The sequence below is a fragment of the Sodiomyces alcalophilus genome (genome assembly GCF_042370955.1).
Source record: "Sodiomyces alcalophilus JCM 7366 unplaced genomic scaffold ACRALscaffold_2, whole genome shotgun sequence".
Classification (NCBI taxonomy): Eukaryota; Fungi; Ascomycota; class Sordariomycetes; order Glomerellales; family Plectosphaerellaceae; genus Sodiomyces; species Sodiomyces alcalophilus.
The window spans coordinates 5,533,412-5,550,973 of record NW_027263533.1 but is presented as its reverse complement, the minus strand read 5'-3'; the positions used below and the strand labels follow the sequence as shown (position 1 = coordinate 5,550,973).

At 57.8% G+C, this 17,562-nt stretch overlaps 9 protein-coding genes across 9 annotated transcripts; 5 read left to right on the top strand and 4 right to left on the bottom strand.

The window, feature by feature from the left end:
• Positions 1 to 3: 3 nt before the first annotated feature.
• Positions 4 to 1,951, top strand: ACRALDRAFT_2041074 (uncharacterized protein; the record flags this gene model as incomplete). Its single annotated transcript, XM_071021121.1, has 3 exons — positions 4 to 126; positions 187 to 367; positions 423 to 1,951. The coding sequence occupies 3 exons, from the start codon at positions 4 to 6 to the stop codon at positions 1,949 to 1,951; spliced, it is 1,833 nt and encodes a 610-aa protein (XP_070878084.1).
• Positions 1,952 to 2,188: 237 nt separating this feature from the next.
• On the bottom strand, positions 2,189 to 2,995 carry ACRALDRAFT_1069193 (glycosyltransferase family 1 protein; the record flags this gene model as incomplete). The annotated part of the gene is made up of 2 exons (XM_071017640.1): positions 2,189 to 2,592; positions 2,671 to 2,995. The coding sequence occupies 2 exons, from the start codon at positions 2,993 to 2,995 to the stop codon at positions 2,189 to 2,191; spliced, it is 729 nt and encodes a 242-aa protein (XP_070878083.1).
• Positions 2,996 to 3,292: 297 nt separating this feature from the next.
• ACRALDRAFT_1080632 (mitochondrial 37S ribosomal protein mS35) lies at positions 3,293 to 4,999 on the top strand. The gene is made up of 3 exons (XM_071019052.1): positions 3,293 to 3,937; positions 4,051 to 4,337; positions 4,402 to 4,999. Exons 1-3 carry the CDS (start codon positions 3,364 to 3,366, stop codon positions 4,699 to 4,701), a joined length of 1,161 nt encoding a protein of 386 aa, XP_070878082.1. The 5' UTR covers positions 3,293 to 3,363; the 3' UTR covers positions 4,702 to 4,999.
• A 527-nt stretch (positions 5,000 to 5,526) lies between these two features.
• On the top strand, positions 5,527 to 7,234 carry ACRALDRAFT_2100126 (uncharacterized protein; the record flags this gene model as incomplete). The annotated part of the gene is made up of 2 exons (XM_071022996.1): positions 5,527 to 6,712; positions 6,798 to 7,234. The coding sequence occupies 2 exons, from the start codon at positions 5,527 to 5,529 to the stop codon at positions 7,232 to 7,234; spliced, it is 1,623 nt and encodes a 540-aa protein (XP_070878081.1).
• Positions 7,235 to 7,792: 558 nt separating this feature from the next.
• Positions 7,793 to 8,647, bottom strand: ACRALDRAFT_2041071 (uncharacterized protein; the record flags this gene model as incomplete). Its single annotated transcript, XM_071021120.1, has 2 exons — positions 7,793 to 8,566; positions 8,627 to 8,647. The coding sequence occupies 2 exons, from the start codon at positions 8,645 to 8,647 to the stop codon at positions 7,793 to 7,795; spliced, it is 795 nt and encodes a 264-aa protein (XP_070878080.1).
• Positions 8,648 to 9,245: 598 nt separating this feature from the next.
• Positions 9,246 to 9,829, top strand: ACRALDRAFT_2066726 (mitochondrial 54S ribosomal protein bL17m; the record flags this gene model as incomplete). The annotated part of the gene is made up of 2 exons (XM_071022089.1): positions 9,246 to 9,461; positions 9,533 to 9,829. Coding segments are annotated over 2 exons (513 nt in total), but the record flags the coding sequence as incomplete, so codon positions are not given.
• A 368-nt stretch (positions 9,830 to 10,197) lies between these two features.
• Positions 10,198 to 12,419, bottom strand: ACRALDRAFT_1069188 (uncharacterized protein; the record flags this gene model as incomplete). Its single annotated transcript, XM_071017639.1, has 3 exons — positions 10,198 to 11,497; positions 11,563 to 12,315; positions 12,373 to 12,419. 3 exons carry the CDS (start codon positions 12,417 to 12,419, stop codon positions 10,198 to 10,200), a joined length of 2,100 nt encoding a protein of 699 aa, XP_070878078.1.
• Positions 12,420 to 12,917: 498 nt separating this feature from the next.
• Positions 12,918 to 14,709, top strand: ACRALDRAFT_1080627 (uncharacterized protein). The gene is made up of 2 exons (XM_071019051.1): positions 12,918 to 13,184; positions 13,307 to 14,709. Exons 1-2 carry the CDS (start codon positions 13,077 to 13,079, stop codon positions 14,273 to 14,275), a joined length of 1,077 nt encoding a protein of 358 aa, XP_070878077.1. The 5' UTR covers positions 12,918 to 13,076; the 3' UTR covers positions 14,276 to 14,709.
• Positions 14,710 to 14,780: 71 nt separating this feature from the next.
• On the bottom strand, positions 14,781 to 17,561 carry ACRALDRAFT_1092660 (uncharacterized protein; the record flags this gene model as incomplete). The annotated part of the gene is made up of 2 exons (XM_071019625.1): positions 14,781 to 17,421; positions 17,463 to 17,561. The coding sequence occupies 2 exons, from the start codon at positions 17,559 to 17,561 to the stop codon at positions 14,905 to 14,907; spliced, it is 2,616 nt and encodes an 871-aa protein (XP_070878076.1). The 3' UTR covers positions 14,781 to 14,904.
• Between the last annotated feature and the right edge of the window lies 1 nt (position 17,562).

Genomic DNA, 17,562 nt, shown 5'->3' with positions numbered 1-17,562 from the left:
GCAATGTCTCTTACCATCGAGAAGATCCTCGCCCCGGCCCCGGCCATCCTCCCGTTGGGCACAGACGAGGGATTGCAACCGACCCCCCTCTCTGTTGACAATAAGGGCGAACGGATAGCGTACGCCGTAAGTCCGAATACCATCTTACGCATCATGGTGCGTATGATTCTAACATGAATCAAATAGTCTGGCAAGTCCATCTATATTCGATCCATCGACGACCCGTCCGTTTGCAAGCAGTACAACGGCCACAAGAATGCAACCACCACCGTGGCACGGTTCTCCCCCAGTGGCTTTTACGTGGCCAGCGGCGACAGAGCCGGGAACGTAAGAATATGGGATGCTGTGGAGGCGGTAAACACCAAGGGTATGGTACAGGCTCGGATCGAAGAGGGGCGGCCCAGCTGATATCGTCACGGCAGGCGAGTACCCTATCATCTCGGGTCCCATCAAGGATATTGCCTGGGACGGCGACTCGCAGCGTATTATTGCCGTGGGCAAAGGCAGCGAGCGGTTCGGCCACTGCATTACGGCCGACAGCGGCAATTCCGCCGGCGAGATCAGCGGCCACTCCAAGGCCATCAATGCCATCGCCCTACGGCAGCAGCGGCCACTGCGGGCGGCGACCGTCTCCGACGATGGCACCATGTGCTTCTTCCACGGCGCCCCCTTCAAATTCAACGCCAAGATTGCCAACGTCCACAGCAACTTCATCTACGGCACCGCCTTCTCGCCCGACGGCTCTCACCTTGTCACCGTCGGCGCCGACCGCCGTATTCAGCTCTACGACGGAAAGACGGGCGAACCCACCGTGATGATCAACGACGGGGAACACAAGGGCAGCATCCTCGCCGTGTCGTGGGCCAAGGATAGTCAGAGATTTGTTACCGCCAGCACGGATGGTACTGTGAAACTTTGGGGCCTGGAGCCGGGCCCTGCCAAGCATACGTGGAACCTGGGTGGCCAGCAATTTGGCGTCGTCTGGGTCCACGGCAGGAGTGACGGTCTGATTATCAGCATCAACCGTGACGGCGATTTGCTTTACCTCTACGAGGGCAGTGACAAGGCACACAAGGTGATCCAGGGCCACAACAAGAGCATCACCGCCCTGGGCGCCTCGTCGGATGGAAAGGGACAGACGCTGTGGAGCGGGAGCTTCGACGGCCGTGTATGCAAGTGGGATGTGAGCAATGGAGTCGGCACCGCGGTAGAGGGCCAAGGCCACACTAATCAGGTCGCCCAATTCGCCGCAGCCGACGGACAGACCGTCAGTGTGGGCTGGGACGACAAGCTGAGGACGATTGACGAGTCGACCGGCTCCTACGTCGGGGAAGCTGTGTCGCTCTCGTCGCAACCCCAGGGCGTCGCCGTCGCGGGTGGCCTCACGTTCGTGGCCACCGTGGACGGCGTGGACGTGTATCGAGGGGATAAGCTTGTTGCCGAGAACCGTTCTGGGTACACTCCGGGTGCGATTGCGGCGCACGGCTCCGTTGTGGCGACCGGGTCGGGGAAGTCGGTCAAAATCTACACGGCCGACTCGAACGGCACGTTGTCCGAGACCAAGTCGTTGGATAGGTCGACGCACCCCATCTCCTGCCTGTCGTTCTCCAAGGACGGTAAGTATCTGGCCGCGGGGAATGGCAATGGGAGCATCGACCCGTACGACACGAGCTCGTGGGAAATCGCAGGCAAGTGCACCGATCGATGGGCTGCGCACAACAGGAACAAGATCACCTGCATAGCTTGGAACGATGCCAGCACGCACGTCGTGTCGGGTTCGCGCGGCGCGGACGTTATCATTTACAGCGTGGCCAATCCGGGGAGAAAAGTCAAGGCCGAAATCGCGCACGTAGAGGGTGTCACGGGTGTGGCGTGGGTAGCAGGTGGTAAGGTTGCGAGTGTCGGATGGGATGCGGCTGTCAAGATTTGGGCTACGCCTGCGTTGCCGTAGTTATGTAACGGTCTTGAAAGCCCAAGCGGCCTAACGATCATGAATAAATACAACCGATTACAGTTTTCCCCCTTTGTCCACGCCATAGAGATCCGTACGCCCGTAAAACAATGGGTATCCTTGTGCATATTGCGTTGCTTTAAAAGTCATCCACTGGGTACGATATAGGTTGGTCCTATACGCCGTGGGAGAGGTAGCCAAGACAGATCACAGCTCGGCAGCTGTCCATGCGAATTCCTAATCCAATGCCATCTGACTCGCCTCCTCCCTCCTCAACTCTGCAGCCGGCATAGCCGCGAAGGTGGGAACTTGATTGCCCTCGCCTGTGCCCGGATAGCGACTCATCATGGCGGCGCTGACGCTCCACAGGTCGACGTCGATGGGCTCCCCTGGACGGCGGCCCTCCTGGAGGATGCCGGACGCGGAGACGGGATGCGGCCGGAACTTCTGGGCGTTCTTATCGCGGAGAAGCTCCGACTGGCCGAGGGCGTGGTCGATCTGGCCGAGGCGTCCCCAGATGGCGTACCCCTGGGACTGGACCTCTTCGGCGAGCTCGACTTGGTGGTTGTCCTTGAGCGTCGGGTTGGGGACCACGATGAGGGGGGGCCCGACGCGGAGGCCGTCCAAGAGAGTTCCGGTGCCTAAGGGTGTAAGTGCGAGACTCCGGTTCTTTTCAATACGTGTGTTTCTCCGCTTGTTTTCTTTTTAATTCTGCTTACCTGCATGGCAAATAACGACGCCGTCATCACGAAAGGGTGCCTGGGCTCGGCACTTGACCATCTCGGTCGTCAGATCATCGACGAAATCAAACCCAGTGATGTGTAGGCCCTGGGTGTCTTCGGGGGACAGCTCGCTGATGGTGGTACGGAACCAATCCAGGTCCTTGCCGCATTGAATGTTCAAGTGGGTGAAGCCGTGTTGGCGGAGGGCCGAGAGAAAAGGCGGTCCCAGAACCTCGGCGAGAAGCTGGGTGAAGCGAGCTGTCGCCCCAACGGTGACTAGGCAATGGCGAGACGGAGCGTGGGGCGTCTGTACGGTAGACATTGTGTGATGGAGCATGTATATTCAGAAAGAGGAAATGGGGTGCATCATCATCAAGTCTCAGCCGAGACCTGTTCTTTCATATATTTTATACTGCCAGAGGTAGGCATATGGAGGCATGTGAGGTTGAAGGAGTCTAAGGTTGAAGATGTACGAAGTAGGTAGGTAGGCAGGCAGTGAGGTAAGAAGGTACTTGGGTACCTGCTTATCGGAAGCTCGATGTGATGTGGCTCGATCCATGTGGCTTAGTCACATGTGGCTTGCACATCAACTCGCGCCAAATTTTCTGGGACGGAAATTAGGAATCGAGGTTGCACCGCGACAGCTCCTGAACATTCGACCTATGCAGCTGCAATTGCTCGACCACCACCATGTCAGCAGCTGCGGGACACGCCCTTAGGCTATGCCTTCGAACATGCCGGCGGGTTCCGGTCGCGGCTACCAGTGCGACCCCGAAAGTGGAAACCCCATTACGCCGCACCATCGTCCAACGTCGAGCGTTCACGACCAGCCAGACGCGATGGGCTCAGAACGACCTACCCGGTGAAGACGGAGACGGCCAGTCGGCACCTAGCCCTTACCGGCACATTGAGGATGCCTTTGAGGATCTGTCGCCGGAAGAGCTGAAGGAGCTCGAGGCGATTGTGAGGGAAGGGAGCGCGGAGGGAGACGCCCTCACGCTGAACAAGTTCCTCGAGAGCGAGGAGCCCGAACTCCGCAAGGAGATGGGTTTCGACTCGGAGGACAAATTAGTCTCCGCGGCTCCGCGGCCCAACAGGCGGTCGTTCTGGTACGATGAGGACGACCCGGACACCATAACGGAGGGAACGGGCGACGAGTTTGACGAGAATGACATTACCTCCATGGCGCACGGCAAGCTGGACGAGATTCGGGAGCACAGACACTATGCCCGAGTTGCGGTGTGGGAGATGCCGCTGCTAGCGAGTATGTTCAAGGCCTGCAAGCCCACAATCACCCTTCCCCAGATACTCCTTTGAGCCGTTGCCATTTCCCGTAGCTTTTGTTTCGCCAACTAACGCATCTCTGCTCGTCCACAGAACTGGCCAAGCCCTTTGAGCCGCCGACATCGGATCAAGTGCTTCGGTTCCGATACACGACGTACATGGGCGAGTTTCACCCGGCGGAGAAGAAGGTCGTGGTGCAGTTCTCCCCCTCGGACCTCGACCTCACGCCGACGCAGCGGGACAAGCTTAGGAAGCTGGCCGGACCTCGCCTCAATCCCGAGAAGGACATTGTGAAGATGAGCTGCGAGAGCTTCGACCACGCCGCACAGAACAAGCGTTACCTGACGGAGCTGGTGGGCAAGCTGATTGCCACGGCAAAGGTACGATAACGATATACTATGATACCCCCACACGTCTTTTACATACGATGCTAATGTGACAAAGGACCCGAGCGACACGTTCGAAGACATTCCCCTGGACACGCGGCACCACAAGGTGCAGAAGAAGCCCAAGTTCCCCAAGGAATGGCGGATGACGCCCGAGCGGAAGCAGGAACTGGCGGCCGTGCGGAAACAGGCGATGCTGCTGGACGCCGGCGGGGAGGAGGCGGCGCAGCTGACCGAGGGCGACAAGGCTACTGGTCCCAGGGAGCACGAGGCGCTGAGCAAGGAGGCCGTGGCCGAGATGTTGTCCGCGTACCGGAGACCGACCCATGCGAGCAACGATAGGGAGAGGACGTTGTAGAGGTGAGCCTATCTATGTCCTACGCCTGCAGCCCACGCAGACGGGACAGGACGGGACAGGACAGGGTAGGAGAATTCGCCCTTGTTTCTGGAGGGTGGTAGACCTGAAGGTTGGAGGGCACAGCAAGGCACATGTTGAGTGTCTGCAGGGTGCAAGGGATAAATGATCCGCTGGAACTGAGGTTTCCAGCTGTGTAACAAGTCATGTATATCGACCGTGTACTTATACTCCGAACAAGCTGTCAACATTCACATACTCTGAGTACCTGAGAATAACTGCTGCCGTGGGTATTACTCAGCATACGTCGTACCGTACTGTCATGCTCCAATATTACTAAGCTGGTTACCAATGTGACCGTGACGTGACAGTCACATGCTTCTTAGCTGTCCCCTCGGCACTTTCTAATGCGGAGTAAATGCATCGTCGACTGGAACATCACCGTGACACAAGACACGACGCCTGTTTCGATTTGCCATACTTCGTACATCGTGTAGCTGTTGTTAAGACGACCTTGTCTTATTCCAGGTGTTCCATTCAGTTCCGTTACATTCAACTCTTCGTTTCAATCGACGCCTCTATCCGCCCCTCTTTCCCTCATCAAACCCATTTCTGTTAGTCTAGTCCTCTCGCCATCTCACCATCTCGCCATCTCGCCATCTTGACGTCTTGACGTCTTGACGTCTCGACGTCCTTGTTCTGTCTGACAAGTCGCAAGCAAAGTCGGCGGTACAAGTCAACTTCGCGGCTCAGCACTCTTGAGGTCAAGAGCTGGTTATCATCCAATTACCATCACTTCACCTCACCTAGTTCACGGCACCGACCAACATGACAGGCCCCGCGGATCTCAAAATCCCCGAGTTCGAGCATACCTCGATGGAGGACATCTCCCGCGTCACCGATACTCTCCGTGCCACCTTTCGCTCCAACAAGACCAAGGATCTCCAGTGGCGCCTGGTCCAGCTCCGAAAGCTCTACTGGGCCGTCAAGGACTATACCCCCGCGCTCTGCAATGCCCTCCACGCCGACCTGCGCAAGCCCAAGCATGAGGCCCTCGTCAGCGAGATCGACTGGGTCACCAATGATTGCCTCTTCATGATCAAGAACCTCGAGCGCTTCGCCAAGGACGAGCCCGGCGAAGATACCCCGCTGACCTTCGCCCTCATGCGCCCGCACATCCGCAAGGAGCCGCTCGGCATGGTCCTCATCATCAGCGCATTCAACTTCCCCGTCCAGCTCGCCCTTGTGCCGCTCATCGGCGCCATCGCCGCCGGTTGCACCGCCGTCCTGAAGCCTTCCGAGGGTTCCCCCCACACCGCCATGGTTCTCAGGAAGATTGTCGAGACGGCCCTCGACCCCTCCGCCGCCGCCGTCGTCAATGGCGCCATCCCCGAGACCCAGGCCCTCCTGAATGTCAAGTGGGATAAGATCCTGTACACCGGCAGCACCCACGTCGGCAAGATCATCGCCCAGAAAGCCGCCGAAACTCTCACCCCCGTCTGCCTCGAGCTCGGCGGTATCAACCCGGCCTTCGTCACCCGCCATGCCGACGTCAAGCTTGCCGCCCGCCGCCTGGCCTGGTCCAAGGCCCTCAACGCCGGCCAGGTCTGCCTCTCGCAAAACTATGTCCTCGCCGACCGCACCATCGTCCCCCAACTCATCGCCGCCTTCAAAGAGACACACAAGCGCTTCTTCCCCAGCGGAACCAAGAACAGCCCTGATCTTGCTCGGATCGTCAACCAGCGCCAGTTTGAGCGCATTAAAAAGATGCTCGACTCGACCCGGGGGGAGGTCGTCATGGGCGGTGCGACGGATGAGGCCAGCCTCTTCATCGAGCCCACCATCGTGCAGGTGGACTCCATTGACGATCCTGTCATTTGCGAGGAGACCTTTGGCCCGGTCTTTGCCATCCTGCCGTACGATACCCTAGATGAAGCCATCAACTGGGCCAACCAGCTCTGCGCCACTCCCTTGGCCCTCTTTGCCTTTGGTAATGAAGAGGAGACCAAGAAAAGTGAGTATCTTGCCGTCGTTTCCTTGTATACTCCGTTGCAAGTCCCCCCTCATTGGTTTTTTACCACATACTGAACTCTTTCCAGTCCTTGGTAGTGTCACTTCTGGCGGCGCTACCATTAACGACGGCTATACCCACGCCTCGATCCCCACCCTTCCCTTCGGAGGTGTCGGCAGTTCCGGCACGGGCGCCTACCGCGGACGCGCCTCGTTCGACGTCTTCACCCACCGGCGCAGCGTCGCCACCGTGCCCGGTTGGCTTGACAAGCTGCTACGTGTCCGCTACATGCCATACTCCCCCAAGGAGCTTGCCCGCCTGAGGCGCAGGGGCCCCTCTGGCCCCAACTTTGACCGCGCCGGTCGTCCCATCCGCGGCCTGCGCTACTGGCTTGGTTTGTTTATCGGGCTCGGCGCCGCCAGTTTCAAGGGCGCCCTTTTCCGGTGGGCGATAGCGCTGGCTGGCCTCTTTGTGGCAAGGGAACGAGGTCTCCTGGAAATGATCAGGCTTCAGGTCTTGAGCTGATCATTTTTACTTGCTGAGGATTGTATATATGGCTGGTATGTGTATCTAGGTGGAGTGTACGATGTGGGCTGTACGGGAGGCTTCATGTGTTTTTCTTGATTGATTCCACGCCAATCTGGCCAGAATGAATGTAATACCCGGGAGAGTTCCGGTGTTCCCAATTGCGACACCCATATTCTGTCTTGTCCTGCCAGAACCATCTCCAATACTTTGCCTCTTCCCCATTCCCCATGGCATCTGGCCTAAGAGGGACGAACAGCATTCATAAGATCCGAGGTCAAAGACGGCTGAATGACCGTCGTCGGTGCAGCCCACAATGGGATGTCAACTGAGACTAGAATAGATTGCAAACTCATATCAAAGCCAGGACTTGTGGAAGAGAACGCTATTGAATTCTGGAGAAACACCCAAGTTCCTATCGTCTATAGTATGTTTGCTTGGTGGTACAGTCTTCTCGACACTGGTGATCCGGCATGTTCCCTCCAAGACCGGAAACAAACAGGCTCTCCTCAGGAACTGCGCAAAGCACATTCGCTCTACCGGCCATGTCCATGGCGTTTAAATGCCCCGTAGTTGCGTATGGTCCTTCGCGTCTGTGGGTAGGTACCGTTCTTGTAGCACTTCCTCGACGCTCTTCTCCACCGGCGGCTTCGCCTCATACCGCTGCTGCAGTGCCCTCTCGACTGGCGAAAGAGAAGCCGATGTCAATGTCTTGTCAGCAGTGCTGGTGGTTTGCACCGACATGGCCTCGGCGGCTCCATCCAGCAGGGCCTCCCCCTTTTTTATTCCAGTGTCGACCGCGCGGGCAGCCGCCTCCTGCACCTCGGCCGCCGTCCGCTCGGCCGCCCTCTGCATCTCCTCGACCCTCTTGGCGGCCCCGACCCTCGCCTCCTCCGCCCTGGCCTCGGCGGCGGCCAGGGTCTTCTCCCTCGCGCGCTCCCATGCCCCCTTGGCCTCCTCGCCGGCGGAAACGACGCGTTGGGCGACCGCCTCGGCCTGGTGCGCGGGCTCGCCTCCGAATACCCTGCGCCAGGCTGTTCCCACGCCGTCCTCGAGACCCTCGCGGACCTCGGTCCAGTCGGTGCGCTGGGCCCACGTCACGGCATTGGCCACCTCCGAGTTCCAGCGATCCTTGGCGGCGTCGACGAGGTTGGCGCGGCGGGCGGCCTCGATCTCTGACCTTCTCGGGGGCGGGATGGAAACCACCGGCTCGAGAAGGGAGTCGAGGACGCGGGCTTGCGAGCGGAGAATCTCGGATTGCTGCTCTCGGTTGCGTTGGTGGGTGTAGATGGCAAGGTAGGCGAGACCTAGTGTGGCAGTCACGCCGCCGGTCTGAGTGAAGCGGTTAGTTGTAGGTCAGTTAGGAGTGGCTGTGGGGATGGATGGACGAACGAAACCGGTTGTGAAGCCCATGGTCTTCGCCGATGTGCGCGAGTTGAATGGATGTTTTGACGAAAGACGCCCAATTGAAGAATATTCAAGCTTGTATGGATATCCCCCGTGTAAGTGCAAGCAGTACTGAGACTTGCATGTCGCGATTGAGTCGGCACGAAAGCTGTCCTCGGTCGTTATGCTGTTCGACCCGTGGTTGGTGTGGGTTGAGGTTCAAAAGCACCGGGCCGATCTACATACAGTGTGACGTGGGAGTTGTGGATATTGAATTGAAGTACCTTTGTACCTGGAGTACGAAGTACGAAGAAAGTGATCTCAGCAAGCTCAGACCTTTTTTGCCTAGGCAGTACGTACCCACAGGGCTTTCTGAGCTTGCTGAGATAAGAAGAAAGATACATCAGACAATGTCGCTGCAGTTAGCAGCTGCCACCAACTGTCTTTCTCAGCGGCAACCCGGAAGCCAGAAAATTCACGGGCTTCATCCTCGCGACAGCTTCACAAACCTCCTTCAACCTCCCCATATCGGCACTCTTCCCATCAGCCATTCACATTCGGTCTCCCGGAATAGAACAGCGAAGGCCACATACAATACGAGACAGAGTTCCACCAAACTACAACCATGGCCGGCGGCCTCGTCAAGTATAGGCACTTGAGCCGCAACTCGGCCGCCCGCCAGGCCCTCCTCCGCGGTCTCGTCTCGTCCCTCGTCGCTCACGAACACATCCACACCACCTGGGCCAAGGCCAAGGAGGCCCAGCGCCTGGCCGACAAACTCATCACTCTCGCTAAGCGCGACAACGAAGCCACCCGTCAAAAAGCCAAAGGCATTCTCTACGTACGGCTCCCCCCTTGCCCCTTCGCCTCTTCGCACCTCTCAACCCTAGACTAACAACCACCCGCACGCAGACACCCCACGAACTCCTTCCCAAGCTCTTCGGCGAGCTGCGCGACCGCTACATGAACCGCCCCGGCGGCTACACCCGCGTCCTCCGCACCGAACCCCGGAACAAGTACGACCAGGCGCCGTCGGCCATCCTCGAGTTTGTCGACGGCCCCCGCGATGTGCGCTTTATGATGACGGCCAAGACCGTTGCGCGGGCCCGAGAGAATGGCATTTCCCGGCTCAACGAGCTGACCGAGAAGAACGTCGCCAAGGTGACGCGGTATCGGCGGGACGGCAAGGAGGGCTTTGACAGCCTCGTGGAGAGCTTCAGGCAAAAGATGAAGCTAAGCAAGAAAAGGGATCGGGCGGCTAAAGGAGCCGAGGCTGATCAGGCGTGAGTTGGGCGGGAATTGAATGGGAGGGGAGGGAAGTGGACGAGGAAAAGAGACGACGAAGAGATGACGACCACTTTATTTGGTTCCGTCTGGCGCGAGGACGTGCAATGAAGGGATTGTAAAGGGGAACCGGATTGCCGTGTCAGCATCACGGCACTCCCCACTGTATCACTATGTATGGATACTAGGCCACAAGGGACGTACATCTAGATGGTCTATTCGTATGTAAAACAAGTTGGAACAGAGTATTTCAGAACCTAGCTGGCACGGACGGCAGAAGGGGAATCTAACGCTCAAACAAAGTCAAAGGTGTCGCCCTTTTCCTGAATCATCTTTCCAACTCTCTGCGTCCCGACTATGCGCTCCAGCTTCATCCCGTCGTATTTGGAGAACATGACCCGCACGGTTCCCTGTCCGGGCTCTATCTTCATGTCCTGCTCGCTCCTCGCGAGGTACCCTCCCGCGATCTCCTCGTAGAAGACGGGATTGTCCGGCAGCCCGTACATGATGACGCGCTGGACGCCGCGGAGCTTGTAGCGGCGGAAGTGGTGGGCCCGCTCCGTGTACAGCAGCACCTGGTGGCGGCCGCTGAGGAAGTGCGAGCGCGCCCGGGCCGCCTCCTTCGCCTCGGCGTACTCGGAGAGCGTGCCGAAGGTGATGGCCTCGGTGGTTGGCGACGTGGCAAAGTAGTTGCGCACCCGCACAAAGTCGAGGTAGGACGGCACAAAGATGAGGGTGCCCTTGAGCTCCCGGGCCCGCCTGGCCAGCGACGGCACGATGGCCGAGGTGAAATAGGCGAACCTCGCATCCGGATCCTTCCCGATGGCGTTGCACTCGAAGCGTGAGAAGGTCTGCCTCGCGCGGACCGGGAGCTGCTGTAGCCGGCCTTGATAATCGGGTTGGAAGCGGACCTTGCCGGCCCAGTTGTGGCACTGGGTCCGGAACAGCTCGGTGAGCTCGGGTGTGATGAAGGGCGATAAGACGATGGTCTGCCGGAAGTACTTGGCCCAGTCCTCGAGATACCACGTCCGGACGCGGCTAAAGTCGCAGCCGTGGGACTCCCGGGGTTGTCGGTTCAGGTGCTCGAAGATGTACTCGACATGCTCCCAGTTTTGCATCAGCAGCCCGTCGGCCTGGTCGACCACCACCATCTCGATGGAGCTGAGGAAATCATAGTCCATGGCCTTCTTGTCCTCCTCGGAACCGATAGCCATGCGCAGACCGAGCGGGCTCGCCATCAGTATGTCCGAGTTGTAGAACTGGGAGAAGTATTTGATCGTCTTGCGTGTAAACTTGACACCCAGCCGGAACATGTCGTCGTCGTTGCCGTCAAAGAGGTCCAGGAAATCGGCCGGCTTCTGGTCGCGGAACTTTTCCGACTTGTCGACATATACGTCCTCGAAGCGTTTCCGGTTTTCCCTCTGGTCCGGTTCCAGCAGGTTTTCGATCATGTCGACTATTTTGGCACAGGACTGCCGGGTCGGAAGGATGAACAAGACCTTGGGCCGGGTAAAGCCTTGGTCCCTCAGCTCGAGGGACGAGTTCTCGTCCTTGGATAGCCTGTAGCTGTTCTTGATGATACGGTCTCGCGTCCTAAGTGGGCGGGTTAGCTTTATCTACCAAAACAAAGCGACGAGAGCGAGAAGAAGTAATCGTACTTCAGGGTATGGTTGATAGCATGGAGGCACGTCAGCTGCCTGAGTTGCTCCGCATTCCCGACATTCCGGGCACCAAATAAAATATCATGGTAATTGAACATGATGGGCGCGAGAGATTGCTGTAGGCCGTCCAAGGATGGTAGTTTGCGGGACGCCACGTCACTTAGTTTCTGCTTGAGCCTCAAGGCGTGTGATCCCGCGATCGGCGTCGGGAGCGACGCTTCATCAGCGCCACCGTCCACCTCTGGTAGCATCCAGACGGCCTTGGAGAGCTTCGTCACGATGCGCTTCGACGCCCATTTCCCATCTTGGATTGCCTTGACCTTTTTTGCGGTCAGCTCCTGGTCCGGCACAGAGTAATGGCCATCGAAAGGATCCGACGCATCCTCGACTTCTTCGTCGTCGCTTTCGTGCTCAGAGCCTGCCTCGGCCAAAGCATCTGCCGGGTCCTCCTCGGGTTCATCAGCATGGTCGACGTCTTTTTCTTCGTCGGATTCCTCGTCATCTTCCCCGCTTGGTTCCTGCTGAGTCTCAAGGGCTTCCGCTGCTGTGCCGTTGTCCAGTTTGCGCCTCTTTGGGTTCCGCTCCGAGTCCTCGGTGAGACTTTGAATGAGAGTCATGTAGTGAGGACGCGCGTTGGCCTTCTCCCCATCCTCGTCGTCGTCGGAGCTAGAGTCATCCAGGTCTAGGTCTTCATCCTCTTCAGAAGCAGAAGCATGAGACTCCGCTTCGGAGTCGTCCTCATCCGATGACCTGGTAGAGATGTCAGCATGGAGAGTTCAGTCCTTGAGAAGATGAACACAATCTTACTCCCTCTCTCCTAGCCTGGTAGTGAAACGTGATGACTCGGTAGCCATTGAACCTCCCCTAGCTCTGCCACCACGGCCTCGGCCCCTTCCGCCCCGCGAACCACCTCGAGATCCGCCCCGAAAGCCGCCTCGAGATCCTCCTCGAAATCCTCCTCGGGGTCCTCCTCGAGAGCCCCCTCGGGATCCTCTGGCTCCTGGTGCCATGATTACATCCGGGTTCTTCAATGTCTCGCCGGAAATTTAGAAGTCAAAAATTATAAGTCGAAAAGATGTGGCCTCGAAAGGATCGTGACAACGACCCAACGAACTTCTCTGCTTCGTACTAGATACTCTCACTACCAATGGAAACAGGATAAGATAAGAAAAAAAAAAAGTTGGAATGTTTCTCAGCCTTGCAGCAAGTACCTCCTAGATCCCCACTAAGCCCGCCTTGGCAAATCCAGCCCATCCTATCGGCTCCAGCCACAGAGGGGCACAGACCGCCACACTCCTTATCAATGTGGCTTATCTCGCCCACAACCCCATAACCGCAATTTTTGCACCTTTCGCGAACCATAGGCGGGAAAGAGAAGAACGTAAGGAAAAGGGAAGGACAGGAGAGACAAGGAACAAACCGCCCTCGTACCCGCATCACCTCACCTCCACTCCCACTCACAAAACCTCATATTCCAGCCATCATCTTCCCCCCCCTGGCGTCTGCCCAGCATGGCTGTCGAATCTGAGAAGTTCCTTCATTTGTCCAGGCCCATTGTGCCTGCGGCCGTCAACCTGCAAGGCAACATTGCCCCGCTCACCGTCAACATCCAACCTCAAGTACGTCCAAGCCGTCGCCTGTCTTTGTTTGGAGTCTCTCGGTTGTCGCCGGGCCGTTTTCTTCTTCTTTTCCTTACCTTTGATCCTCTAACCCTGTCGTATCTAACCTTCCCTCTACTCAGGCCATCCTCTCCATCCTCGACCATGCCGTCCGCCGTGATATCCGCGATACCCAGTCGACCCGCGTCATCGGCGCTCTCGTCGGCACCCGATCCGAAGATGGTACCGAGGTAGAGGTGCGCTCCTGCTTCGCCATCCCCCACACCGAAAACGAGGACCAGGTCGAGGTCGACGTCGACTACCAGAAGAACATGCTCGCCCTCACCCTCAGGGCGTCGCCCCGCGAGTCCCTCCTGGGCTGGTACACCACGACCCACGAGCTCAACTCCTTCTCCGCCCTGATCCAGAACTTCTTCGCCGCCCCGGACACCGGAACCTTCCCACACCCGGCCGTCCACCTTACCATCAGCACCGACCCCACCGCCGACGTCGAGGCCCGCGCCTACATCTCCGCCCCCGTCGCCGTCAACGCCGAGCGCGCCAGCGAGTCGTGCCTCTTCATCCAGGTGCCCCACCACATCGTCCAAGGCGACAGTGCCGAGCGCTCCGCCCTCGAAGCCATCGCCTCGGCCCGGGATGCCGAGGACCGTGCCGCCCCCATCGTCTCCGACGTCGAGGCCCTCACCCGCTCCCTCGATCTGACCGCCGGCCTCATCGACCGCGTCTCCGACTGGGTCAACGGCATCCTCGACGAGGAGGAGGAGCCCAACCAGGCCCTCGGCCAGTACCTCATGAACGCCCTCTCCCTCGCCCCCAAGGTCGATCCCGCCCAGATCGAGCAAAACTTCAACAACCACATCCAGGACGTCCTCATGGTTTCCTACCTTGCCAACACCGTCCGCACCCAGATTGACCTTTCCCAGCGCCTCGCCACGGCGAAATTCGCTACGGCCGACAAGGAGGGAGAAGGCAAGACCGGCGAGGGTGAGAGGGGCGGTGACCAGCGCGGCCAGAGGGGAGGCAAGCGGGGTGGCCGCGGTGGTGGTCGCGGCGGAGGTCATCAGAGGGAGCCCAGGGAACCTGCCGAGTAAAAGGGGACTTGGTAGCGACGAGTGGCTTTCCCCTAGATTTCGACCGGCTATAAAGAGAAGAAGAGAAAAAAAGGGGAGCAAACATGCTTCCCGTAGAAAGACGGAGGGAAGTACATTGATGCTCCCCACCGCCAGCGTGCGGCCCAATTCATGCAAGTTTTAGTATGTTATCAGCGGGAGGGGGCCCCGAGTTCCCAAATACGAGACATGATGGCATGTTGGTGTTACAGGGGGAATCCGCAAAGAAAAACCGTCATGGCGTTATGGCAGTGTCAGGATTAGAAGGCCTACTAGTTCAGGGTGAGCTGGTATGGAATTTTATGAGAACATCGTACTCGAGCCGCGCGCGCTCTCACACGGCATAAGGGTGCCAACTGTTTGAACTAATCTTGTGACCTCGTCCCTTGACTGTTCTGAGAAGATATCCTCGCAGCGTCAATAACATATTACGCAACGGAGAGCAATAACCAACACTGGCAAAATACGGCGTGAGAACAACAAGTGAAAGAAAGGCGATGATTCTATATATTCAGAGATGGTACCCAGAGCGCAAGAGGGGTATATCGAATGGGTATCTGTATCTTTGATCCTAAAGGGAAAACAAGCCACCGTCGCATTACATTGATCGTTCAGAATCTAGCAGCGGGCTTCGCCAAGTTCCAATCCAACGGATCTTCCTCCGGCAGATCCCTGGCGAAAAAACCACGCTCTGCAATCTTTTGTGTCAGCCGGTCCATATGACCATCCCCATCCTCGTCGAAGCGTTCAAGTCGTGGTGCTTCATCTTGTGCGAGCGAAGACATGGGATCTTTCCCCTTGGTCCCTTCGCCAGGGTCGTCTTCGCCGAGCAGGGTGCTCCAAGTGACAATGTTTGGGCTGATACCGTGCTGTCTCATCATGTGTAGGATGCGTTCACCGGACTCGGGCTGACCGTGGCGTATGCATGCGTGCATGACAATGTTCCATGTATATACGCTTGGTGTCGGATGGGCGCATGGCGTAGGGGTTTTCCCACCGGTGCCAGGTTTTTCCTCCTTAGCCCTGTCGCTTTTGAGCATGTCCCCCATGACATCCAGCGCGGCGCGGAGCATATGCGGAAACTCGGCAAGGCGCTTGATAATCGCATCGTGCAGCATTGTGCCCTTCTCCGCCATGAAGCTCTTAATAATGGGGTCGCCTTTCTGTATAAGCCGGGACAGATACGAGTACAGAGAGAGAACGCTCGAGGCTTCCGACAAGCTCTTCACGTAAGCCAGGTACATGGCCGCCAGTGTTGCGCCAGTTGGCGCGTGTTTCTCGGTAACGAGAGCCGACGTATCCTCAAACAGGGGGAAAAGCCGAGTAACGGGCTCCCAGGTGGAGCCTGACATGACTGGGCGGGAGACCTTGGCCAAGGTAGCCAAGTCGATGGGTATAAAGCGCTGCAGTGGCTCAAGCGGGAATATTTTACAGTAGAAATACAGCATGGGTTTGAACGCGGGGATCGGTTCAGGAGGCGAAGTGATCCGTCTTGGCTGTCGCCGCCGTGGTGGAATTGACCGCCTCGCGGCGGTGATGGAGGCCGCCAGAATGTTCGAAAGCAGGGTATTGAAGAAGGGGACGTTGACGGCCTCATTCTCGACGGCCAGCGACGTGATGAGCTCGACTTTGTTCCTGGATAGATATCGGCCTCGGGCTCCTCGGAGCAAAGTACACATCAGCACTGCGTCCGGCTTGATATTATGGCCCCGCATAATACCGAGGACCTGCCATGCCGTGCGCAGTTCCCCGAAGATGCATAGTGTTCGGATGAGAGAAGTGAAGTGAATGATGTCCGGGACCAGGCCGCGCTCGATGAAGTCTTCCAACGCCGTCGTGACGGCGGATATCCGAGCGGCCCGCTGCTCCGCAGGCGTATACTCGGGCTCAAACGATAGTATAGTGGTGCATAATCTCGCCCATGGTCCAGGGGTCAGCTGAGCACCTCCAGAGTCAACCATAGCCTGGACCATGCGTATGGCCACCTCTTTGCGCTCGGGATCCTGTGCGAAGCGGTCGGCAAATTGCAACAATGTGTTGGGGTGGAGTTTGTGATCGTGAATGACGAGGCAGTTGTACAATTCCTCCACCTTGGCATTCTGCTCAGCGCCCCGTACGAGGTGGTAGATGGTGTTCTGGCGGAGGACGAAACGTGTGTCGTAGCGGTTGTAGTATAACGGCAACAGACGCACCACGAGGTCGATCAGAGCGTCGCCGTGGACCCCTGCCTCGTCCGGCGGAAGGGACCGCTGCCAGAGGGCCAGGAATGTCACCACATCCTGAACGGCGTACCCTGGCGGGAGGGGCGTCAGAGTCGCCTCCAGAACCATGCGAGCTCTGTCAGGGCAGCATTCCAGGGCGGTTTTCATAAGAAAAGGCCAAACCCTCTTACGGCGGACGAGCAGGCGGCCCTGCCAGGAAGCCTCCATCTCTTCAATGTTATCATGATGAAGAAACTGTCGCAGTACTGGCGGCATGCGGTCCGGGGAGGGTTTCCAATCCGGCCGTTGGACTTCCTCTAGAAGGCCACGGCGGACTGCGGCTTTCCATTGTGCACACGCTTTTCTGTCGCGCTTGTCCATTTGTGGCAGTCCGTGATTTCGCCGAGGGATGCGTGGTGTGGATTTGGCTCGTCGGGGCTTTGCTATGGGGGCATTCGCATCACCTTCAGGTGAATCTGTCGGCTGTCCAGCGGCCTGTAGGTTTGATATGGACCGAGGGAGCTGCGTGCCTTTCGGAAGCGGGCTGGCGGAAAAGTCTGCCATCCGCCTCATCGCTTCTGTCCCATAGTCCGAGTTCATACGACCATGGTTATGTAGCTCGGTAGCCTCTCGTTGTAGGGACGCTGGCGGGAGTTGGAGTTGGGCATGTGTTGAGAACCGGGAAGAGAGGCATGGTCGTTGGCGTAGCCTCGATAGGCAGGACCGGCAAATAAATCCGGGGCGCATTATCTCTTTGATTTCGTCTCGTTGAGTTTTCCGCCTGTCATTGTCGGCATGGGACGTAACAAGGGCGATGGAGGAAGAGGAAATGGAAGATGATGTAGGTAGTTGTCGCAGAAATTTAGACGGGGACGGCGGCCGATAAGATGGACGTTGGACGTGGAAGGGTTCGGAGGTACGTACCGACTGTCAGGCATGCGCAGGTACTTCGCACCTTACCCAGCCACAAAGTACAACAAAAGCTTGCAGGGTGGCTTGTTTCTATCTTCAGCCACAACCCGGACAGCAAGCTTTCGATTCCTCATATCATCACAGAACAGCACCATC